Source organism: Pyrgilauda ruficollis, unplaced genomic scaffold, assembly GCF_017590135.1.
Source record: "Pyrgilauda ruficollis isolate IOZ18807 unplaced genomic scaffold, ASM1759013v1 scaffold88, whole genome shotgun sequence".
NCBI classification, from domain to species: Eukaryota; Metazoa; Chordata; class Aves; order Passeriformes; family Passeridae; genus Pyrgilauda; species Pyrgilauda ruficollis.
The window spans coordinates 1,935,043-1,957,315 of record NW_024530821.1 but is presented as its reverse complement, the minus strand read 5'-3'; the positions used below and the strand labels follow the sequence as shown (position 1 = coordinate 1,957,315).

At 38.9% G+C, this 22,273-nt stretch overlaps 1 protein-coding gene across 1 annotated transcript in view; it reads right to left on the bottom strand.

Moving 5' to 3' along the window:
- LOC121364719 (catenin alpha-2) overlaps positions 1-22,273 on the bottom strand; it is a 401,992-nt gene that overhangs the window by 111,758 nt on the left and 267,961 nt on the right. Inside the window, exon 7 of the mRNA XM_041488185.1 lies at positions 4,067-4,147. Within this exon, the coding sequence (XP_041344119.1) occupies positions 4,067-4,147 (81 nt within the window). The remainder of the gene's footprint in view (positions 1-4,066; positions 4,148-22,273) is intronic.

Sequence of the window (22,273 nt, the reverse complement as noted above, 5' to 3'; positions counted from 1 at the left end):
ATTCCTTCCACTTGGAGGCACAGGAAGCCTTGAACAGGCAAAAACGAAATAATCCAGGCAGGCTGCTGTAATGGCAGCACAGCTGGGTGGTATTTAAAGCAAAACAAATGGTTTTGGTTATTCCACCTCGAGTGGCTGGTGCAGAATGAAGCAGCTCAGCTATCAGGGGTGGCAGCAGGGCCAGCAGCTGGGACAGCAGTGGTGGTGACAGCAAAGCAGAGGTGGTGACAGCACAGCAGCTGCTGCTCTGAGCTGTGCCTTCAGGTGCTGTGACCAAACCCTCTGGTGTGTCTTGCCTCTCTGTCTCTCAGTGTCACCCCAGAACTGCAAGGTTCAAAATGTCAGGTGTTCCTGCTGCTTTGGGGTTACCTGCAGCATTTGAACTCTTGGGTTGGTGTTTCGCTTTCCTCCTATGGAGGAAAAATTAACAAAAGAATTGGAATCAACCAGCACCTGATACTGGCCTGGCTTGGTGTACCACATGCCTTTGTTTAGGTTTTGGGTTTTGTCTTTTTTTTCTTAACTACAGGCTTCCATACCAGATTCCCCATATTGCCAATTGACACACCCTCTTATCAGATCCAGTGCTTTCCTCAGCTTGTTCAAAGTGAAAGGCTGATTCAGCCTGGAGAAAAGAAGGCTTCCAGATCTTCTAGCAACTTCCAGTGCCTAAAGGTGCTACAAGAGATCTGGACAGGGGCTTGTGGAAAAGGCATGGAGTGACAGGACAGCAGGAATGGCTTTACACTGCCAGAGGGCAGGGTTACAGAACCACAGCAATTTTAGGGTTGGAAGGGACCTCTGGAGATCATCCAGTCCAACCCCCTGTCAAGGCAGTGTCACCCAGGTGAGACAGGAATGTGTCCAGGTGGGTTTGAAATGTCTCCACAGCCTCCCTGGGGCTGTTCCAGTGCTCTGCCACCCTCAACATGCAGAAGTTCTTCTTCATGTTGAGCTGAAGCTTCTTGTGTTTTAATTTATGGCAATTAGTCCTTGTCCTGTTGGGCACCACTAGAAAGAGCCTGGCACCATCCTGCCTCGGAAATATTTATATGGATTGATGAGATCCCTCTTATTCTCTTTTCCAGACTAAACAAGCCCAACTTTTACAGTATCTCCTCATAAGGGGGATGCTCCACACCCTTCATCATCTTTGTGGCCTCTGCTGAACCTTCTCCAGTAGCTCCTTGTTTAAATTGTGCTGAGGAGCCTGGGTTAGATTTTAGGAAGAAATTCTTCCCTGTGAGGGTGGGAAGGCCCTGGCACAGGGTGCCCAGAGAAGCTGTGGCTGCCCCTGGATCCCTGGAAGTGTCCAAGGCCAGGCTGGATGGGGCTTGGACACCCTGGGCTAGTGGAAGGTGTCCCTGCCCATGGCGGGGTGTTGGATACAGATGGGTATTAGGGTCCCTTCCAACCCAAACCACGCTGTGATTTCATGAAAATCCAGTGAGGAATGGCAGCAGTAAGCCATGGTGAGGGCTGGGCTGGTGACGTGTGTCTGCTTCCAAGAACCTGCTCAGTCTGACTTAGCTTGATGTGCTTACTGGCAGTTTATAGTAAGACATATAATTAGCTCTCCATAATAATTTCCCAATTCCCAGGAGAGTTTAAACGATGCAAGTTTAAAAGATGTAATTCCATGAGAATAAGAAATATTGAAGTGACTGTGAATTGTGAGGCAGAATTTTAGCACTGTGTGTTCCATCCACAATCATTTCCCATGTCTGCATGTTATGCAGATAATGAAATCAAATCTTCCAAATAAAGAGCTAAGTGACCTGGGGAGAAAATGAAAAATCAGTCTTAGATGGGTGAATACTGAAGTCTTGCAAGGGAGCCTGACTACCAACTGGGGAAAAAAAAATCTATTTATATATATTTGTATTTTTCATCACCTAACTCTTGTAGGTTATCTAGTTTTAATGGTGTTAACATTAAACATCCAAAATCTGAAAAGTAAGCTTTAAAAGGGATTCATTTAGACAAAAGGCATGATGATATTCAAAGCTGGTTGTCTCTCCAATGATTTTGCCCAGAATAGAAAAACTGAAATAGTGGGACACTGCAACCTCCACCACAGCTCATTCCTCTGGACCTTCAGGCCTCTCTCCCCAGCCATCCAACCAAGCCCTCAGTGACACCCTCACGTTCTGGAATTTAGCAGAGAGTGCACAGGCAGGTCTGGGCAGCCACACATAAACAGGTACTCTGCTGATTATATTCATGTGATGAAGCAGAACATTGATCATGATTCTGAGGGATCATGATTTACAGTCAGAATGCACATTGTTGAAAGCAGACTCCATCTTCCTCTATGTTTGTGCAAAACCCAGCACAATTATGATTTAATCCTGATTAGTTTACAGTTTACAACTGCCACAATTTAATAAACATTATACCTACGTGATTAACTTCCATAAATATCAGGAACTGTACTAAAAGCTTCATCCCCAAGCAGGAAAATACAATATCTGTGCTTCACTTTACCCACATCCAGAGTTCCAAGCTCTCTGAGACTGAACATTCCACGAGGGTGAATACACATGAGAAGCACACAGCTTATTAAGACAGGTGCCATTTTTATATCACGTTTCAGAGTAAATTTGGCTTTAGGGATGAGTAATTCAGGCAACTGCTGAGAGCCTCACACAGAACTCACTCATGTGTTAGTCTGCTACTTCCTTGAAGCAGTGAGAACAGAGGTGGGAGGCAACACATGGTCCCAACTCCATTGCAGAGCCGAGGATCCCACAAATTTGGAGGTCAGAACAGCAGAGATCTCTCTTCTGTCATTAGCTGAGCAGCAGATGTGATGCCAGGCTTTATATAGGAGACTCAGTGATTCATATTGTCTGTAGGTCCACTGCAATGGGTTTGTTATTTGGCAAAATAAGCTCGGAGAAGATGATCTCCAAACACGTCTGCTAAAGGTTAAGGAGGAAGAGCTGAAATGAGCTGAGTTTTAGCAGTGCAGAGCACTGATTTCAAAATGCCTACAGAGGCCACTCTCTCCAAAATTATCGTGCTGCAAATAGGTACTTGAAGATGCATTTAAATCTTTACTTGGTTTGGCAGTTTTCTGGATTTGGGATCACTTTCACAGAGGTCAGGTAGAATTTTCATCATCATCATTATTAATATTATTATTATTATTATTACTACTACTACTATTATTATTATTATATTTGTATAAAAATGCAGAACTGGAATCATCTTAAAGGGAGAAAAAGGAGTTAAAAAGAGGCAATCTGTCCTGCCTTTACTTGAAGGTGTAAAGAGAAACTTCTCCCTCTTGGTTGCCAATCTCCTTTCACTTCTTTTCCATCTCAAGCATTTCTAATGAACCTTTCTTTCTTATCACAAAACACAACGATAAATGCAATAGAAGAAAGCCAAAATATATGGTTTAAACTAAGTTTTGCAGTTATTCATAAAATCATAGGATAGCTTGGGTTAGAAGGGGCATTTAAAGGTCATTTGGTTCACTTCCCTGTGCCATGGGCAGGGCCATCCTCAAGGAGATCAGGGTGCTCAGACCCATCCAATCTGGCCTTGAGTGTTTACAGGGATGGGACATCCACCTCTCTGGCAAAATTGTTATTTATTATGACTTTCTGTATCTTCACAGTATCTTTATGTAATACAGTACCTCGGAAGTTCTCTTTGAATATATTTTACTCTTACAATTTTTCTTTCTCATATTCTGCTCATCTTTCCTGTTACTCCAGTGAGAGTATTCAAATAAAACACAAATAAGCACATATGCCAGTGTTTTTACGACTGGGGTTTTGAGCTGCCAAGGCAGGGAAGGTCTGGACAATCTGCCTCCCCTCCCACATGGAAAGACCATTGGTAGTTACACTTGGAATGAATTTCCTTCTCCCTTTTTTTTTTTTTTTTGTCACAGGAAATGCTGCTACTTTGCTTAATGTCATGTGCAATGTAGGGCCATATCTAAATGAGGACACAAACTCTTTACACCTCCTCATGTGGCAAAACCAGCCTGAAGTTGTAAAGCAATGCTTTCCCTGGAAAATCAGGAAACATTATGAAAAGCAGGGCTCACCTGTCTCCGAAGGTCTCGTGTTTTCTTGGTCATCTTGTCAATGGCAATGTTGAGTGGGTCTCCCTTCTCCTTCCTTCCAGTCTGTTAAAAACACAAAATTTTAGAGTTAGAGAAAAAACCTCTAGGCGATATAAACTTAAAAAAAAATGTTAAGGATCCATCAAAGGAAATTATTGCAGCTTTTTTGTTTGCTACCATCAAGTTGTTATTTCCAAAGTAATGTTTTTAACATGTTTACGTGCAAGAGGCACAGAAGATTATTTTAGAACAATCCTAAATGATAAGAACAAAGATTAAGGTGACTCACCGAAGAGTTCAGAACTTTTCCACCAATAAATTATGTGCATATATTATAGCTAATACTCAAAAAAATCTGGCAAGACCTTTCACTATAAAATGAATATTAAGAGTTTCTAATCTCCATCCTGCCAAGCACTGGGAATGTTAAACATGATAATAAGCAGCAACACAGCTTGAGGACAGAAGGAAAATGGTCCCTATGCCTGTAACAGGAATCATATTGGCAGACATTACGTTCAGTATAAAGAAGAATTCCACTTAAAACACTTTCCTGCAGGAAGTCTCAAAGCAAAACTCCTCACGAAGATTAAAAAGGGGGAAAAAGCCTTTTGTGTCTCATAACCAATGGGGGGAAAATATGGTTTTCAGGTTCAATGGCACAAAAAGCATTAAGTGACTTTGTTAGCTGTATTACCTTTCTCTTAAGAGAAAAGTACTTCTCTAAAGATTTGTCACATCTTTTGCACATTGAACTCTGTTTGAAAGCTTTTCATCAAGAATCAAAATGATCTTCCATTCTTTCTGGCAGTACTCTTTCCTTCCCAAGGCTGTTTTCAAATGCTTCTATTTAGAATTGTTCCTTGCATATGATTAAGAGTGATTTTCTCTCTCCAGCTGAGCCTAATAGCACATGTTTCTGGTTGCTATTGAGAAGTCACTTTTGGGGTGGGAAGGGGATTAAAGACACTCTTTCAATGATACCCTCTCATATGTACACCACAGTTATCAGCCCTACACTGGCAAGAGGCCTCTGTTCCAGCCTTTGCTTTAGGCATTCATTCCAGAGAACACCTGCTTTCTGTTACTGCCTGTAATTCCAATTATGACACGAGGCCAAAGCTTTTATGATCATTTAAAAATCTGTAAATCCCATTCCCTTTTTTTAATTTAGAAATTCAAACATAACAATATCAAGTGCCACCAGAATTTAATACAAAACATAAATTTACCTCTTAGCTTTCTAAAAAGGATCCATTAGAAATTCTGGAGTTAATCACACAAATTGACACCAGAAAACAGAGAGAGAAAGCATTTGCTATCACACAAGAGGAGGCATCTGTGTCACCCGCTGATATTTTTATCTCACTTTTCTTGTGTTCATCCTTTGACTGAGTTCTTCTGGTCCCCAGCTGAAGAACCACATCTCTTTAGCCTGAGCAATGTCAGCACAGGCTTTTGGTTTTAGATGTCCCAAATTCAGTCCCTGGTGTTTTGTTCAAGACAGCAGGTGTCATGTGCGCACACAGTCGAGCCTGTTTTTCAAGCTGAAATTTCACAATAAAGCTGAGGCAGAAAAGTTTGGTTCAGGAAGCCTCTCCTGACTGTCGGAATGGTTCAGCAGGGACTGCCAGATGAGCCAGTCTCAGCCAAGTTCTGGTTTGTTAGACTACAGAGTTACAGTCTAAGAAAACTTAGAAAAAAAGAAATTACTCCAGCTGTTTGCTGTGCAGTTGCTACACCAAGTTTCCTTGGTGACATTCGTGTTCTGGAATGCTTTATTTTCCCAGTCAAATAATTCAATTTATCTAATATTCTTTAAATTCTTCTCTTCCTTCTCATTGTTTAAGCTTTAATGGACTGAATTAGAAAGCTCCATAACTACAGAACACGTTAAAACTTTTTTTTTTTTTTTTGGGCAAAGATAACCTTTGTTTGGCGCTTTTTTTCACCCTTATTTTTAATAAAATCAGGGAATAATTTGCTAAACAGGCCAAAATTCCTGTGAGACTAGCACAATGTGAATAATCAAAGAGCAAACACCAAGACACTTAAGATTACACAGGGATGGTATTTTACAGGTCTCAAATAAAACAAGTGGTTCACAATTCCTCCTCACTGACCTCATGCAGGGAAGATATATTTTGTATTCAGCACCAATATGGTGAGGTCAAGTAATTAATGCTTGGCACACACTTAGGGGGTCAGAAATTTGTCCTTGAGCAGGAACTTGGGAATCCTTCCAGGGTAGTCAGCTATGGGATACAGTGACACTAAATAAACTAATCATTTGATAAACTGCACCATTTAGAGGAAAAAGCTCCCAGGCATTGGAAAAAAAAGTAGGAATTTTGAGATTGACCTCATAGTTTGTAATTTAGGTTCCTAATCTGGGTGTTTTGTATGTCTCATAGGTGGGAACTCTCACTGACAGCAGGCCCAGGCAGCCTAAATCCAGCACCCCTCCTAGGCCTCCCTTCAAACCCATCCAGTAACTATTCGACTCCAGTTTTAAATAAACAGTATTTATATAAACAGTGGCCCTTAAGGTACATCCTATTGCGAAACACAAAACAACTGGGAACCCTTCTGTGACCCTTAGGACACACAACACAAACTGTCCACATCCATCTGGCCAGTCCCTTGTCCCTCCAAAGCAGAGCAAAGCCTGTTCCACATTGCTGCGTGCAACTGCCCAAACTGTGCCTCAGTGCTGCCTGAGATGCTGAATGGGATGTGCTGGAAAACTAAACCAAAACAAGAGATCCAGTTGAGCTCACTCAATGGCAGTATTTTATTAACTCACACAAATGTGGCTGAAGTCTCCCATTCTGCACCATTTTTACTTATCCAGGAATTTTAACTGACCTTCACCTGTTACTCATAAAATGACCTTTTAATCTGTATACAAACCCCCTTCTTCAGCATATGATTTCAAAGAAATTTGTTTAGTAAATCACATTTTTGAAAAATAACTAGCATGGCATGTGATGCTACATAGCTTCAGGCAGGTCTGTCAAACACCATCTGCTCTGTGCTGAAAATATAAGTTTATTAAAGTTTATTTATTTAAGTCCTTAAATACTCTTATTTTATTGTTGCTCTGTGATAAATTTTTGGCCTTCATTCCTAGAAGGGATAGAAAGGAATTTATTGGTTTCCTGAAAAAAATGAAAAAGCTTGGTATTGAGCCATTTGCCATTTCTCTGTTAATCTTTCCCTGCAAAGGGAAGAAAGATACTTTGGGATGAAAAGGAAGTAAAAATTGCTGCTGGCATTGGGTTAAAAGGAGAAGGAGGAGAAATGCACAGAATTCCTTGAATGCCAAAATATCTGTATTCAAGTTCCTATGGACAGAATTACATCTATTCATGGTGTAATGAGGAGAACTTTGCAACAGGAGAATATATTAATCAAGTCCCTGATTTCTTGTGACCATTAACAGCATTTGCATTCTGCTTGTACTCGAGATATTTTCAAACAATTTTCTCAGTCTGAGTTGCTTCCATTCTAATTTCCTTAGAGCTTTTCCCTGCCCATCTGATTTATTCTCAGCTCAGAATGAGCCAATTCCCACAGGCTCTGACCAGGGGCTGTGCTGCTGCAGACTCCCCCAGGTCAGGAGAGGATCTTCCACTGCATTTCTACCCCAAGGTTGCAGTTCCCTCCCAGGTCACTCAATGTCAGATCCAGCTCCCTGAATATAATATTCAAGTGGTTTTAAGCCTGATTTGCCATCTGACATGAGAAGTTGTGTAGTTTCTCAACACATCCATGTCCAGTAGTGGAAGAAATCGAGGTACTGACTGTTCTATTACTCTGGAAAATGCCTACAGTCTCAACCAGTGCCAACAGTATTACCTGAATAAAGACAGAACACAGTCATTTATACCAAACAAAGTCTGAAAAGCCTTACAGGTAAAACTGCATGATATTAAAGCCAGAATTTATTCATACAGGGAACTTCATTTGGTTAGGAAATGAAATAAAATAAGAACAAAATGCACTTAAGGATGAAGAGAAATTTCAGTATCTGCTGAATGCTAGAAAGATCTCTGCTAAGGTATAGCAGTGGTTTTCTTTTTTTACAAAGACCTTTTCCTCTCCTTCCATTTTTCCTTTTTACACTTTAAACTGTTAGAGTAAAATACTAAACTCCTTAAATATGTATCACAGCTATTAAGGACATTTAAATCCCACAATGTGCTCATTACAGAACTCTTTTGATCAGCATGAGGTACTTAACAGGACATTTTTCTAACCCTAGAGAATATCACAGAACCAAGACAAGGACAGTCAGGCCAATCAGCCCAGAGACTCAGTGCATTTTAGATGGGATATGCTCAACCTTGGAAGAAGATGCTCCAGACTGTAACTGTGTTGATGGTTTTTAATAATTCCAGATACCACTAATGAGCAAATCACAGAGCTCAAATTTCAGCACATGAAACAGATGAAATTAGTACTACCAAAATCATTATGATAAGGACAGATGTTATTGTAAAGAATATCTTTGCATTGAAATGTTAGGATCACCTAGAGATGTTGGATAAGCAAAGACAATACTTTGAGCATGTTATTATAAAAAAATGCTACAAAAGGCTGACAATGGTAAACTGTAAAAAAAGGGAATGGAGTGCCAAGAAATACACAAAAAGTGGGGCAGCAGCAGGCTGCAAAATAATATCACAGACAAAACCCCAATGTGTATCAAAACTGAAGGAGTGATTGTTAGAGAACACTATTTTCCTTTAAAGTTTGCAATTTAGAAGCTCAGGGTTTCAGTTAAACAGCAACAATATTAATAACAATAATCTATGTAAGATGTTTTGGAACCACCATTTTGAGACATTCCTCTTTTTTTTTTCTCTGCTGCTTCAGATGTAAGCTGAAATATCTGGGAGAGTCAATCTCCTCAAACATCAAGTGTTGCCTGTCCAAGACATCCTCACTTCTATTTCACGTAATTTAGACTCCAGGAGACAGCTGGAAAGATTATCTATTGATCCAAAAGCTACCAAACACTGATCTATTTTTATATTTTCATCATCCCCTAGGTAGAGGGCTCCATTATTTACAGGTTATTCAGAACTTCAATATCACAATGTTTTATTAAGGCGTAAATTGCTGCTCAAAAATATATCTGTCCTTATATTTTATTTTAAATGTTGAACATCACTCCTTTAAAACTATGCCAATGCTCAATAACCCTTTTAAAAGTGATGAAGATAAGCTTAATACTAAAAGGAAAAACATTTTGAACAACAGGCAGAGGCTGCATCAGTGCTTTTAAGCAGAAATCTAGGTTTAAACATACCAATACATAGTCCCCTTCTGATAGAAGACAATTTATTTTAGGTCAGGAAAAGGCTTAACAATATATTCCAGGAGAAGTAGAGACTAAATTTCACTGGAAATTGAAAATTCTAACAATTTTCTAAGGAGATGGGTCAGGAAAACAAGTTTAACAAAATCTCCGTGGTTCCTCTAGAGATGAGCTGAAGAAGACTTCTTAAAATAATAAGTTTAAGGATAGATTGAGTGTTAAGAAGTCTCTTGGGAATGTGGTATGAACGTGAATTACTGTTGTACTCAGTTCAGTGATTTTATCATACTTTATACTTGTATAAATTATTTTGGTTTTAGAATTTATTCTAAGGAACTGTATTGAAGGTTCTGCAGTCATCCATTTTCCAGCTTCAATTTTGCTATAGTAACACCTCCTGTGGAACTAAAATTTGTATGTTCTCATGTCCTCTAAATAATTCATTTATTTTCTCAGGAGAAAGAGCAAAAAAAAAAAAGATAATATTGCACAAAAAAGTTTGCGTAGTAAGGTCTTTAGAACTTTGTTTAGGTGGTCGCAAAGGAGAAAGGCTGAGTTACCACAGAGAAAGGAAAAGACAGAAATCATGGAATCACAGCATGGTTTGGGTGGGAAGGAACATTAAACTCATCCAGTTCCACCCCCTGCCATGGGCACACCTGCAGGGACACCTCCCACTATCCCAGGGTGCTCCAAGCCCTGTCCAACCTGGCCTTGGACACTTCCAGGGATCCAGGGGCAGCCACAGCTTCTCTGGGCACCCTGTGCCAGGGCCTCACCACCCTCAGAGAGAAAAATTTCATCCTAATATCTGATCCAAACCTGCTCTCTAAACCTCTCTCATGAGGCCATTCCCCTTTGTCCTGTCACTCCATCACTTGTGAATTTTCTCTCTCCCTTTTTCCTGCCGATTCCCTTCAGGTCCTGGAAGGCCACAGTGAGATCACCCCAAAGCTTTCTCTTCTCCAGGGTGAACAATCCCAAACCTCTGGGCCTTTCCTCCCAGCAGAGCTGCTCCATCCTCTGATCATCCTGGTGCCTCCTCTGGACTTGCTCCAGCAGCTCCAGGTCCCTCCTGCGCTGGGTCAGCTCTGCAGTGGGGTCTCACCTGAGGGGGCAGAGGGGCAGAATCCCCCCTTTCCTGCTGCCCACCCTGCTGTGGATGCAGAGAAATCCAATTTTGGTCACTGAATTACAGCCTCATCTTTTCACAGAAATGCTCAGTTCTAGAATGCCACTCACTAAATAATCTGCTCATAAATGTATGATACAGACTAGAAGTTCTCTTGAAATAAAACAATTGCTCTCAGCAGTGTTTAATTACCTTATGACCAGTGAGTCTATCTGGTTCCAGGGTAGCAGGAATAATTACAGCTATGGAGAAAGCTGGGGAAGCCACATCCTTGCAATCTCAGGTAGTAAATAAAGTCAATAAAATAAAAATGAACCATGAGCTGGACACAGTATCAGTACCTGAGGTGTGCAAATCTTATCCTTGGCCTGCATCCAAGCAAGTTTTATCTAGAGCTGTACATAATTAAAACTAAGTATGTAATAAAATAAAGAAATAATAAAAACTGTACCCATTAATGGTTGAAGAAGATTCTCTTGTTATATTTTATGTGTGTTTTTTTATGCAGGCCACATCACCACAATATCTGAATGCCTTCAAGTGGTGAATTGGTGAATTAAATGGTTTGTTTAATATCAGCCATGCACAGTTTCTTCTTTTAACCTCTCCGAGGTGGGAAAACTTGTGTGTAGGGGAGTATTTTATTTGGTTTGTGTCATTATTTTTCTTGTTTTGCATAATTCACTTTTGCAGCTACTTCTTGTCTTTTGGCAATAACCAAAGATTTCCAGAAACATCATCAGCGGCAGCAGCTGGATTTGAAACTCCAGTTAGGATTAGGGCTTGATCATACTGGTTCCCAGGTGGCAGCTGCTATTATTGACTGATATTTACCCATAATCATGTACTGGCGTCTAAGCTTCAAAAAAAAAACCAAAAAACCAAAAACAACTGGCTGAAGAATATACATTTAAAATTATTAGAGGCTGCATAAAATAGAGAACTTTTTTTTTTTACTCTTGAGAATGAAGGCAGGAATGTTTTGGGTTTAGTGATCTTTTTTTATTTATGATTTTTATTTGTAGAGAATACACTGAATAGTTCTGTATTTCTGTGTATTTTTGAACAAGGGTTTCCAACATCACTGTGGTGAGAACATATTCTTGCTTTTCTAGCTAGTAGACAAGACTGGATTTTACAGCATTCTGAAGCACTGAAAATTCAAAAACAGGATCTGGTGGGACCTTCCTAAGTGACAAAGCTTGTGTAACTTCCAAATCTCACTGATTTTTTATCTTATAAAATACATGTATTGTTTGGAGGGGTTTTTTTGATGAGGGGTGAAAGCCATGCAGCAATAAGAAATTCTTCCCCTTGGCAAGAATATCCTGCCATCATTAAAGAGGTGTGCCATTTAATTAAATTCAGATTATAATGCAGCACTCTCTGTCATTTCAGAAAGTAGTGATAGTGCTCAGGGTAGGGCCATCCCATTTAATTTTACCATTCTGAAATACTGAATCAAATCTAGTTATTTTAGCTCCTTCTATATTCAAGATATAGTGACAGGCATTTTTAGAGCACCCATCTGTCTTGCATATTTATTTTAATACAGAGTACTTATCATCACAGGGGATTGCTTCCCTCCATTGACAGTGGAGGGGAGCTTGAAGCACTTGATGATTAATTCTTAGAAGAATACTGAGTTACTTGACATAAACTGCCTATTCAATAGCTGCAAGGACTGTCCAGCACTCCTAAGGATCAGGCTGGAGATTTTATCTTGGACAAATGTGTGACTTGCATGATTTTCTTCCAGAGAATTAAAAAAAAAATACAGCATTATAAGGGCAGATTTTTTTCAAGCTTCTGCAAAAGATATTCTTGTCCTCCCAGGATGAGATATTTTTTTAAAGATCCACTTTCTTCCCACTGTCTGAAAGAAACACAGTTCATAATTTAGATTCAACATTGAATTTTAACACTTTCTGGTCCTTTCCAAGCTGGCAGCCTGTCACAAGTGGGACAATATTGGTCCTCAGGGATCAATATTGGGTTCAATAGTGTTTAATATTTTCAAACAGGTAAAAGAGAAGAAGATGGGCTGAAAAGGTCCAGAAAGGGGCCAGGAGGATGATCCAAGCACTGGGAATGCCATGAGAGGAAAGGCTGAGAGAACTGGGTCCTAGAAACACCACACCTTAATGAAGAAAACCAAAAACCCCTCCAGTTATATCTGTATTTCTCTAACCAGGTTAACAGATATATGGTAACATCACCCTAATTTGGAGCTGAAGTTTGCTGATAACAGGGGGAAAAAAGGAAATACAGCTGGAGGAGCCAAGAGTGATACCCTGAGAGAGGCTTTCTGATACGTCCTGGAGAAACCTCTGGCAGTGTGTGTGTGATCTCTGTCCCTGGGAATGCAGGGGACAGGGGTGTTAGCATGCAAGTCTACTTCTCATCCTCATTTCTGTCCCGCTGTCCTTGGGAGCTGATGTCTGTGAAGCTTCCCCTCACTCCTTCCTGTTTCAGGGGTGATTTCATAGCAATATGTGGTAGAATTTTAATCGGGAGGAATATTTTGTGAAGTTAAAGAACATCTTTTCCTTTGCAATGCCTACTCAAAGAGGAAAACATCAGGGTTTCATAGAAGAAACTGCACATTTCTATTCAGAAGATGCTGGTACAGAAAATTGATGCTGTTACGCTTAAATGCTTACAAAAAATAGAATTTTTGAAGAAAGAAATGTGAATGATGTAAACTGTTATAAAAACATCAGCCTCACTGAAGCCACACTAATTTACACCAGCTGAGAATCTCCCCACTCATCATTTAAGCAAAATCTTGCAGATGTTTCCATTTAGAAGGTCAGAAATGTTTACTCCAGAATTCAAAATTATTCTAATTTCTTCACAGACTTCTACTTGCAAAGGGTCCACTACAAACTCCTCATTTAACCACCAACTGCTTTGCAGCTGTAAATTGCAATCTGCTTTTAAATTGCTCCTGGATGCCTTCTCTTAATCTAAAATAATGAGAAAGAGGAGATAGTACACTTTTTTTTTTTCTTTCCATTCAGACATCAAAGCCCTTTGTGAAGGACTATGCAAATAAAAAAATGTCAAAATTTATCTACTTAAATGCAAGCTTTTGAGAAAAGTCTATTCTATTATTTTAAGCATAATAATGCTCCTGAGTCATAGTTATTAACAACAAAACCTTGTGCCATGTTAAAATTCTGTCGGTGAAAAAGTTGATGCAACACAGGCAACTAAAAAAAAGGAGAGGAAGAGAAGCAGAGAATGTCTTACAACTCATGATGAACAATACTTCATGCATCTAAACTCTGAAATATATTGACTAAATCTTTGTTATGTCACAGATTAGTGGAAATACTTGTCAGAGCTCTTAGTGGAGGTGATATCCACGTCTGGTATTTCTGTCAGTTTTATGTTTTATTCACTTTTAAACAGCACCTGTAGCTCTTCTCTCCCTGGTTGGTTTTAGACTAAAGGGTGCATTAGGAGTCCCAGGAATTAAATGCAGGATTTTCTGAGACATATCAGCATTCCTTGAAAACACCCTTTCAGTATTTTCCAGCTCTCTTTTGTGGAGGACATAGGGGAATCACATAACTGTTTGATTACAAGCAAAGGCTTTTTTTTTTTTTTTTTGTTTAGGTATTTAAGAAAAAGGCTCCATTTGGTAACAACATTTTTCTGCAATGTTGGCTTACACAGCATAGAACTTTATGCATTTTTTTTTTTTTTTAGCAAAGAAGCTTTTTAGCCAAATAAGCACCTCTGAAAAATGAAGTGACCACTGGAGGTTCATCAAAGCATTCACATTTACAGGTATAAAATGAACATTTCTCATGAACATATTGAAGCCCCAACTCTGCCTTTCTGTTTAGGTGCAGAATTACTGTTCAGGGCACAAAGACAAATATTACACAGAAATTAACCCCCCCAAATGTCACCTGTCTGTGCCCTGGAAGCACAGGGCTGTTTGGCTGCACTTACAGTGCTTTGATTAACAAATATCACTGAAAAATAGGATTTCAACTGGTTGGCTGCATCTGTCACTATGCAATAGACCTCTGGATGAGATGTGTATTGACTATTACATCTGCATTTCTTTCTTTTTAATTGCATTGTGCTTGTATTCCTTGGGTGATCCATGAGGAAACAAGTGTTGTTTATGTCCAATCAAAAACGTGATAATCAAGGCAGGCAGCTGAAAGTCAATGTCAACTCAATATTTCTACTTATAACAGAGGATTAAATGCTTTATCCAACGAATTCTTAGGTTTTTTCCCCTTATCTTGCCAGTTTCCTCCAGACCACCCAGGGAGGGGTTTTTTCTCTGTTCATCTCTTTAATAATCCGACTTCCTCTGAACACTTTATTACAGTAGACAGTGAGACAATATTTGACATAATTTTGGGTAATGTTTTTTGCATCCGGTGAAACCACTGCTGCTTTCAGTGCTGGACCCCACTTGGCAGCTGCTGTGCAGCCTCCACAATTACCTGGGGATGTGTCAGACTTTCTGAGGGCAGTGACATGTGCCTGGCAAGAAGGGTTTTCACTCTGACACTCTCCTGTGAAAACCCCACCTTCCAGCAAACAACGAGTATGAGCTTTAATTGCACATGTACCATAACTTCAGCTTCTGTTTGGAGTGAATGGAGACAGAGAAAAGCAAAGAAATCAATCCTCATTATGGTAATTAAGCTTTCACTTTGAGTACAGGCTTCTTTGTGTCCACACGCTCCTTTGTAGGACATCACAACTGTGAGGCAACAGGGATGAAATAAAAGAAAATAAAATTAGAAAAAAATAAAAGAAAAAAAGAGTTTTTAAACTCCAACCTGACTTCCAAAAGAGTTCAAGAGCAAAGGACCAGCTCTATTTTCACACAGCAAAGCCATGGTCTATTCCTGCCACTGCCTCAGATCAATGTGTTAAGTGATAGCCATTCAAATTACTTGTCAGTTTAATCAGAGGAAGTGAAACACAATTACAGGGCATTAGTGTAAAAGCCAGCACAAAATAACAGAATGTCCATGTGGGATATCTGCAGCAAAAGCCTGTTGAAAATAACTCTGTGACATTTTCATCAACAGTCTTTTTTACAGAAAAAGAAACCCTTTGGAAATGCTATTACAAACTAATTAGGCATAAAATAATGCTTTACTTCTACAGACTGATTAGAGGCCTTATTTCCTCTTGTAGATATCAGAAATATTTTTGGCTTTTGTTTTGTTATTAGAATAAAATTAAATACATAAAGACCTTTACTGAAGTGATAACTGGTGCATTTACAAAGCTTCTCTGTGCTCCCTCTCAAGTCAGCAGGAGTTTTGCCATTATTTCCACTGAATGATTGGAGCATTCATTTTTCATGGACACTCCAAATTTTCATTGAATAAAAGATTATTTTGGAATCCTCAAGCAGATGACTTGGATTAAGTGGGTGACATGGGAGCAGGGAAGGGTAGGGATGACTCCTTCTCCTGCTGAAGGCAGGGCTGCAAATTTGGTAGATTCCAAAGGACAAACAGATGAAAACCTGCCCTGAAATCCCTGCCTGGAGTCTGCAGATGGGGTGTGCTGGAGTGGGCACTGTGCCTGGAGTCCCTCTGACTCTTTTACCCCAGTCTGCACCACAGCTCAGTTTCACTGGAATAGGTAAAAAAGTGCCCAGGTTCAGAGGTGTAAAGGAAATAAGGATTTGTGAATCCCCATGATAGGAAAGCAGACTGAGGCCCTACATGATCCTCAACTATTAAAATTAAAATATAGGAGGTAGAATAAGCTCTATGTGTGTTAGATTTTTATTTTATTTTCTAATTTTAAAACCCCATCTGAATCTAGAAAGCTTTTTTTTTTCTTTTTTTTTTTTCTCCTAATTTTAAAACCCGTTTCAAGGCATGCCTTCAGGACAGAACTGAAAAAAAAGCTGTAAAAAGCCTTCTCCTTCCAGACCTAATTGGATTTTTAAGATCCAGAAGAGATGGGGGCCTGGACTTTACTCAGCACAGTGAATCTCCTGGAATAAAGTGACTTCACTTTTTTCAAGAGCCACAATGCATAGCCCAGGTACAGGTGCCCCTATGGTAAAATCACTTAAAATTATCATCTTGTAATTCTGAGCTCAGACACTCTGAGGTATTTAATTGGATTTGGCCCTTTATCTTCTATATTCATGAGATAGTAATTAATTTGACCATCCCTGCCTGGTCCACAGGGTAATTGAATGAATAGCTCTGCACAGCACATAAATGCCTCCAAAAAGAGTTATTACTATGACTGTGCAGTGTGACGAGTTAACTCTGCCCCGTTGGTAATGATGGCATTGAAATTCCCAAGGAAAGTGCCACTGGAGCCCATCTCACAGCTAATGGGAAAGGAAGAAAGTGAATATGCAACATGTAAAAGCACTGCAAAGTTGATCCTCTGCCCTTTAAAATTGTGACAATTGAAATGTTATCCTATTTTTCCAAGTTTCCTTGCCACACCTTCATCTTCTGGCACTACTAAAACCCTGAAAATACCTCAGAAGGGGTTAAAAGCAACTTAGTTCTTTTGGTAGATTGCCACAAAGACTTCTTGTAAGAAATGAAGTGGAAAAATTGTTAAGGAATGTTAAATGAAATCACAGAAGACTGAAACCTGTGGTTCCAGTGCAAGACCTGAAATAAATTTGAAACAGATGCTAATTGGCACCACCTTCACTCTGATGTTCATAAATGAAATGAAGAGACTTCAGAGGTGCCAGAGGAAGACCAGCCATCCAAAGAACATTAAAACAGGCCTGGATTTGGTTTGTCAGCTCCAAAGTTATTTATATCCTGCTAAGTCATCTAGATCCTTCTGAAAATTCATCCAATGAGACACATGTGTACATTTTTAAAAGGACTGAAAGTCTGTGGAATTGAAATTCTTCAATTACCCTGGATGTGCCTTCCATTAGCAATCAGATTGGCTTTGGAGGTGAACTCCAGATCCAGGGTTGTACTGAGTTGTTCTCTGCAGGAGACTTTTCCCTGAGGAATGGGTAATGGTGTGTATCAAGACAAACAGGGTTGTTTGCAAGTCTCAGTGCAAATCATGCACTGCTACAGACATCTGCAGCTGTTTGGAACCCCTTTTAATGACAAATGCTTACAAAACTAATTGCATGTGATAAAAATGCTGACTGACCACTACATCTGGTTTGATCCTTTCCCTCCCAAAAAACCTGATGTCACAAATCAATCTTATTTTTAATATATAAGGATATCAAGCATTTTAAAAGTGTTAGTCCAATAATTCAGCTTAATTCCGCTTTTAATTTGATCTTCTGTGACTTCAATATCAATTTCTGTATTAATACAATGCACCATTCCACACTTCCTATTTATTATTCTGTTCTTATATGCCACAACCTATAATCCCACAGGCATTATCTTTGATATCATAATTGAATAAATGTCTACTATAAAAATGAATTACTTCACTAAAAGAAGAACAACTGAGGAACTTCTGCACATTCCACATGGTTGTGATGTGCACCAAGAAGAGAACAACTAAATCCACAGTCTATGGGAATTTGACTCTACTTCTAATTCCCAGTCCTGGTATCTAATAGACCACATTTTAGTGAAGTTTTCTTCAGTATGGCAATTAGCATTAAGGGTGAGTCAATTCCATGATGATCAAACACCTAAAGAAAAAAAAAAACCCACCAAACTAAAGCTCGGCAGGAGAGGCTCTGTGGCTTTCCACACCACATGATGCTTTTCACTTCAAAACTACCAAGTAAATTACTAAGAAAAAAGTTACTGTGAATAAAATGGGCTGCACTGTGTTAAGTAATTATTTCTAAAGTGTGAAATGGGTAGGAAGTATCTCATCTCAAAGTAGTGCCATGATGCATATTACCTCTCCCGTATAAAGTGAACAGTCTTTTTTTTCCTCCTCTTTTCATTATCTCACAGGAGCAATCACAGGAATGAAAACTTTTATTTTTCTAATGATTTTATGTGTGGGAGAGAAGTGTAAAGACTCAACCTGTGAAACTCTGCTGTGCTCCACTATTGGTATTGTGCTAGGATTTCAAGGAGAATTTGTAGAGGTTCATAAGTTGTCAGGAAATCACAGAATGGTAAAGGTTGGAAAAGCCCTCTGAAATCGAGTCCAACAGCCCACCCAGCACTGCCATGTTCACCACTACAAACTCTCAGTAAATTATTAATATATTTGAGTGATATTCCTCATTTAAGGAATTCAGGATAGTGTTGTGATCTCCTCTGTCAAAGACCAGCGTTCCTGTGAGTGATGCACCTCAGGGAAGATTTGAATTTTGAACAATGCAGGACACTGCTTGCATTAAATTTGTCTTTCAATCATGTCATGCCACACACCCATTTTGCCCCTCAGTCCTGAAACCCGTGGTAAAAAAATGTAATTTTAATTGAAAAGTTTCCTCACAGCATGGGGTAGGAAAATACCCTTCTTGCTTCTGAGAGAACAGAGGGGATTCTTGCCATTAATTAACACCTAGATGCATAACAATGGACTGCAAGAGGTTTTTTGTTTCCTTAAACAACTTTTTAAACAACTATAATTAAATGTTGCAAGGTTTGAGAAAAAGAAAGGTGAAAACCATGTAAAAATCAAAGAGGAGCTTTCCCCAAGACAAAAGGTGACACAAATTGGTCGTAATGACCTGGCTAAATACTGCTGTCTATTTAAAGAATAATTAAACAGACATTAAAATATTTATGCAGCATTCATATGAAATTCAGTTCCAAATCAAAATCAAGAGATAGGAGAGATTAAATATGAGAATCCTAGTACAGGTTTAATAGCTGACAAGCAGGATCATTTTTCCTTAATATTTTTCCATAATAATCTGTTTCAACAACATGCACTATAATCTTTTCTTTTGTTCACACACATAAAAGATTCATTGCAAAAAGATCAGAAAGGGTTATCAGAAAGGATATGAGATTAAATATCACATGGATACCCAAATTGTACTTTGGGGGCTGTGAATTCTGAACGCTCAGAGCCATTCAGTGACTGCCCAAGATAAAGAGCAAAAGTGCATCTACAGAGTGTAAACTCATTCTGGCATCGGTCCTGAAACTATCTTTGAGGTTTGACCTTCAGAAGAACTACACAGAACACAGAAGGGTTGACTAGGGCTGGCCACAGGAAAGTGTTTAACAAGTCAGTGTTGCACAGCAGTTGGAAATGATGCAGAACAGGACTCTAAATAGATCAAGTGAGCTCTGCTGAGATAGCTGTGTGTTCATAGCTTGTTCTCTGGCATCAGGAGGGGAATGGATGGAACACTTGAGTTTTAACAAAGTTTGGGAATTATTTGATATTATTTTCTATTTTTAATACTTTATTTAATTAATTCAATAATTAAATTTTATAATTCAATAATTAAGTTGAATGCTTGAAATAATTTTATAAATGTGCATACTTCCAAATACAGTAATTGCTAGGTGAGGTTACCCTGTATTTAGAGGTAAAATGCCAAGTCATTTTTGGAAGCTTCCCTGTGATGCAGGAAAATGACACGAAGTCACCAATGCTACATCAGGAAAGGCCACTTTGTCACATTCCCTCATGGCTGCATTCCCGCTGGGCATGGACAGGGAGTGGACAACCTCAAATCCATGACCACGTCAGACAAGGTACTGATAAATGTCTCTGGTGAGCCTCTTTAATCTCACATGCTCATGAAAAACAAACGGAATGAGTTTGTTTACAAAGTTAATATTTCATCTGCTTCTCTTTACACAGAGATCTATATCTTTAAAAAAATAATTGCCTTAAGTGCACGACTGTGTGTACACATTGAAAAATACACATATTTTTAAACTCAAAAATGAAATTTCTTTTCTTAGATGACTTGCTAAATCAAAAGAAGAGTGCCCACCAATCATTTAATATCGCTACATCCTGGTAAAGAGTGCTTCTTTAAAAAACAAAATGAGGCTGGTAGAACTACTGCCTATGCCAGCATTCACTTTGACTGATGAACTTCAGAGTAGTTTATTACAACAAATAGCATCTCCTAGTGAAATTCCCTCCTTCTAATATCATTCTGCTCTACAAAAACGTGTTTTTGACATCAGAAACAAATTGCAACAACGTGCAGAAGAATGAGTTGTTGCCTCTGAAAGCTATTTCCAAAATACCACATAACTTCAAATTTTAGCAAGACAAAAAGAAAGCTGGGTGACACATATTTATTCATTTGTGTGCATGTAATGCTTTTGTAATTCCAATACACCATGTTTTACCATCAAACCATCAAAATAAATCAGAAGAGCCATGTTTTCTTGACTGGTATCATTAATATTTTCAATGCTAAGAAAAACAGGGCCCATTATTATGCGCTGTGTTAAATATCTTAATTCAAATGCCATTTTTTTCCTTTAATGACACTGCCCTTCTCAGCTGGGCAGGATAAGGTCAAGACAAGGACAAGGAGAGATCCCTCACCAGTTCCTGTCATGGAAAAAAGAGACTCAACTGTGAGAAACTAGTTTAATTTCTTACCAAGCAAATCAGAGAAGGACAATCAGAAATAAAATCAAATCTCAAAACACCTTCCCTGAACTCAGAGAAATTACTTAGAACAGCAAAAACTGATGTGGAAAAATATTTTCTTCTGAATACAGATTTTTACAAAAACTTTTGGCTTCGTATCCTCATGATTTCTGGCTTAAATTGACTTTTGAATTATATTGACTTAACTAGTTTTGGTATGGCTGCTGATATTTTTTTATTATGAGACAAGCATTATTAGAACTGGTTATTTCTGTAAACCTTGAATCTAGTGAGTTAAATGTGACCATGATTCTTCTCTTCAGTAATAAATCCTAATAACCCAACTGGATTTATAACAGCCTATTATAGAGCACATTCATGAATATAGACCAATTTTCAGTTTCCTGGACTAGAAATCATGATCATGTCTAATCTCCTGTGCCTGACAATAAGTTTATGATGTTTAGTGGAAAAGGTCAGTGACTTCAGAGGTCACTGAAAGAGAGCAGAAACTATTTTACACAGCACAGTTTTTAGTAATAAGAACCCAAAAAACCCACCAAAACAGCAACAACAACAACACACCAACAAAACCCAAAAAAACCCAACCAAACAAAAAAAACACCTCGTACAAGGAATATAAACCAAATTCTCCTATTGCTTTTTGTGTTGCTCTACACTGCATGGATTTTATGGGCCTTTTTGTTCCACAGATGTTATGGTGAAATAAATACATAAACTCAGAGATTTTTTTTTTCTCTTTTCTTGAGTATTTGGGAATTTCAAAGGTCACATTCTGAGGTTGGATGCCCCATCTCTGGGCAGGCCTCATTCAAGGTCAGGTTGGACAGAGGTTTGATCTAGTGAAACTTTTCCTGACTCACAGCAGAGGGATTGGAACAGATGATTTTTAAAGGTCCACTCTATGATTCATTTGGATTCTGAAGTGTATTTTTGATTCAGTATGTTGTTTTTTTTTTTTCCTAAACAGAGTAATTTAAACTACTCAAAACCTGTCCTTGGTATTACCAGAATGAGAATTAATTCACCAGTCTAAGAAACAAAATTTATATTTCTGCACATGTCCCAGATTTTGTCTCTGCATTCTCCCATTCTCCCACTCTGTGGAGTCGCTTTGAGATCCTGGTTGAGCTCTGCTGGGAAAAGATGCACAACAGTGACTGGATCAGCTGGAGAGTTCAGGGAATTGGGATGAGAATTTGAGCTC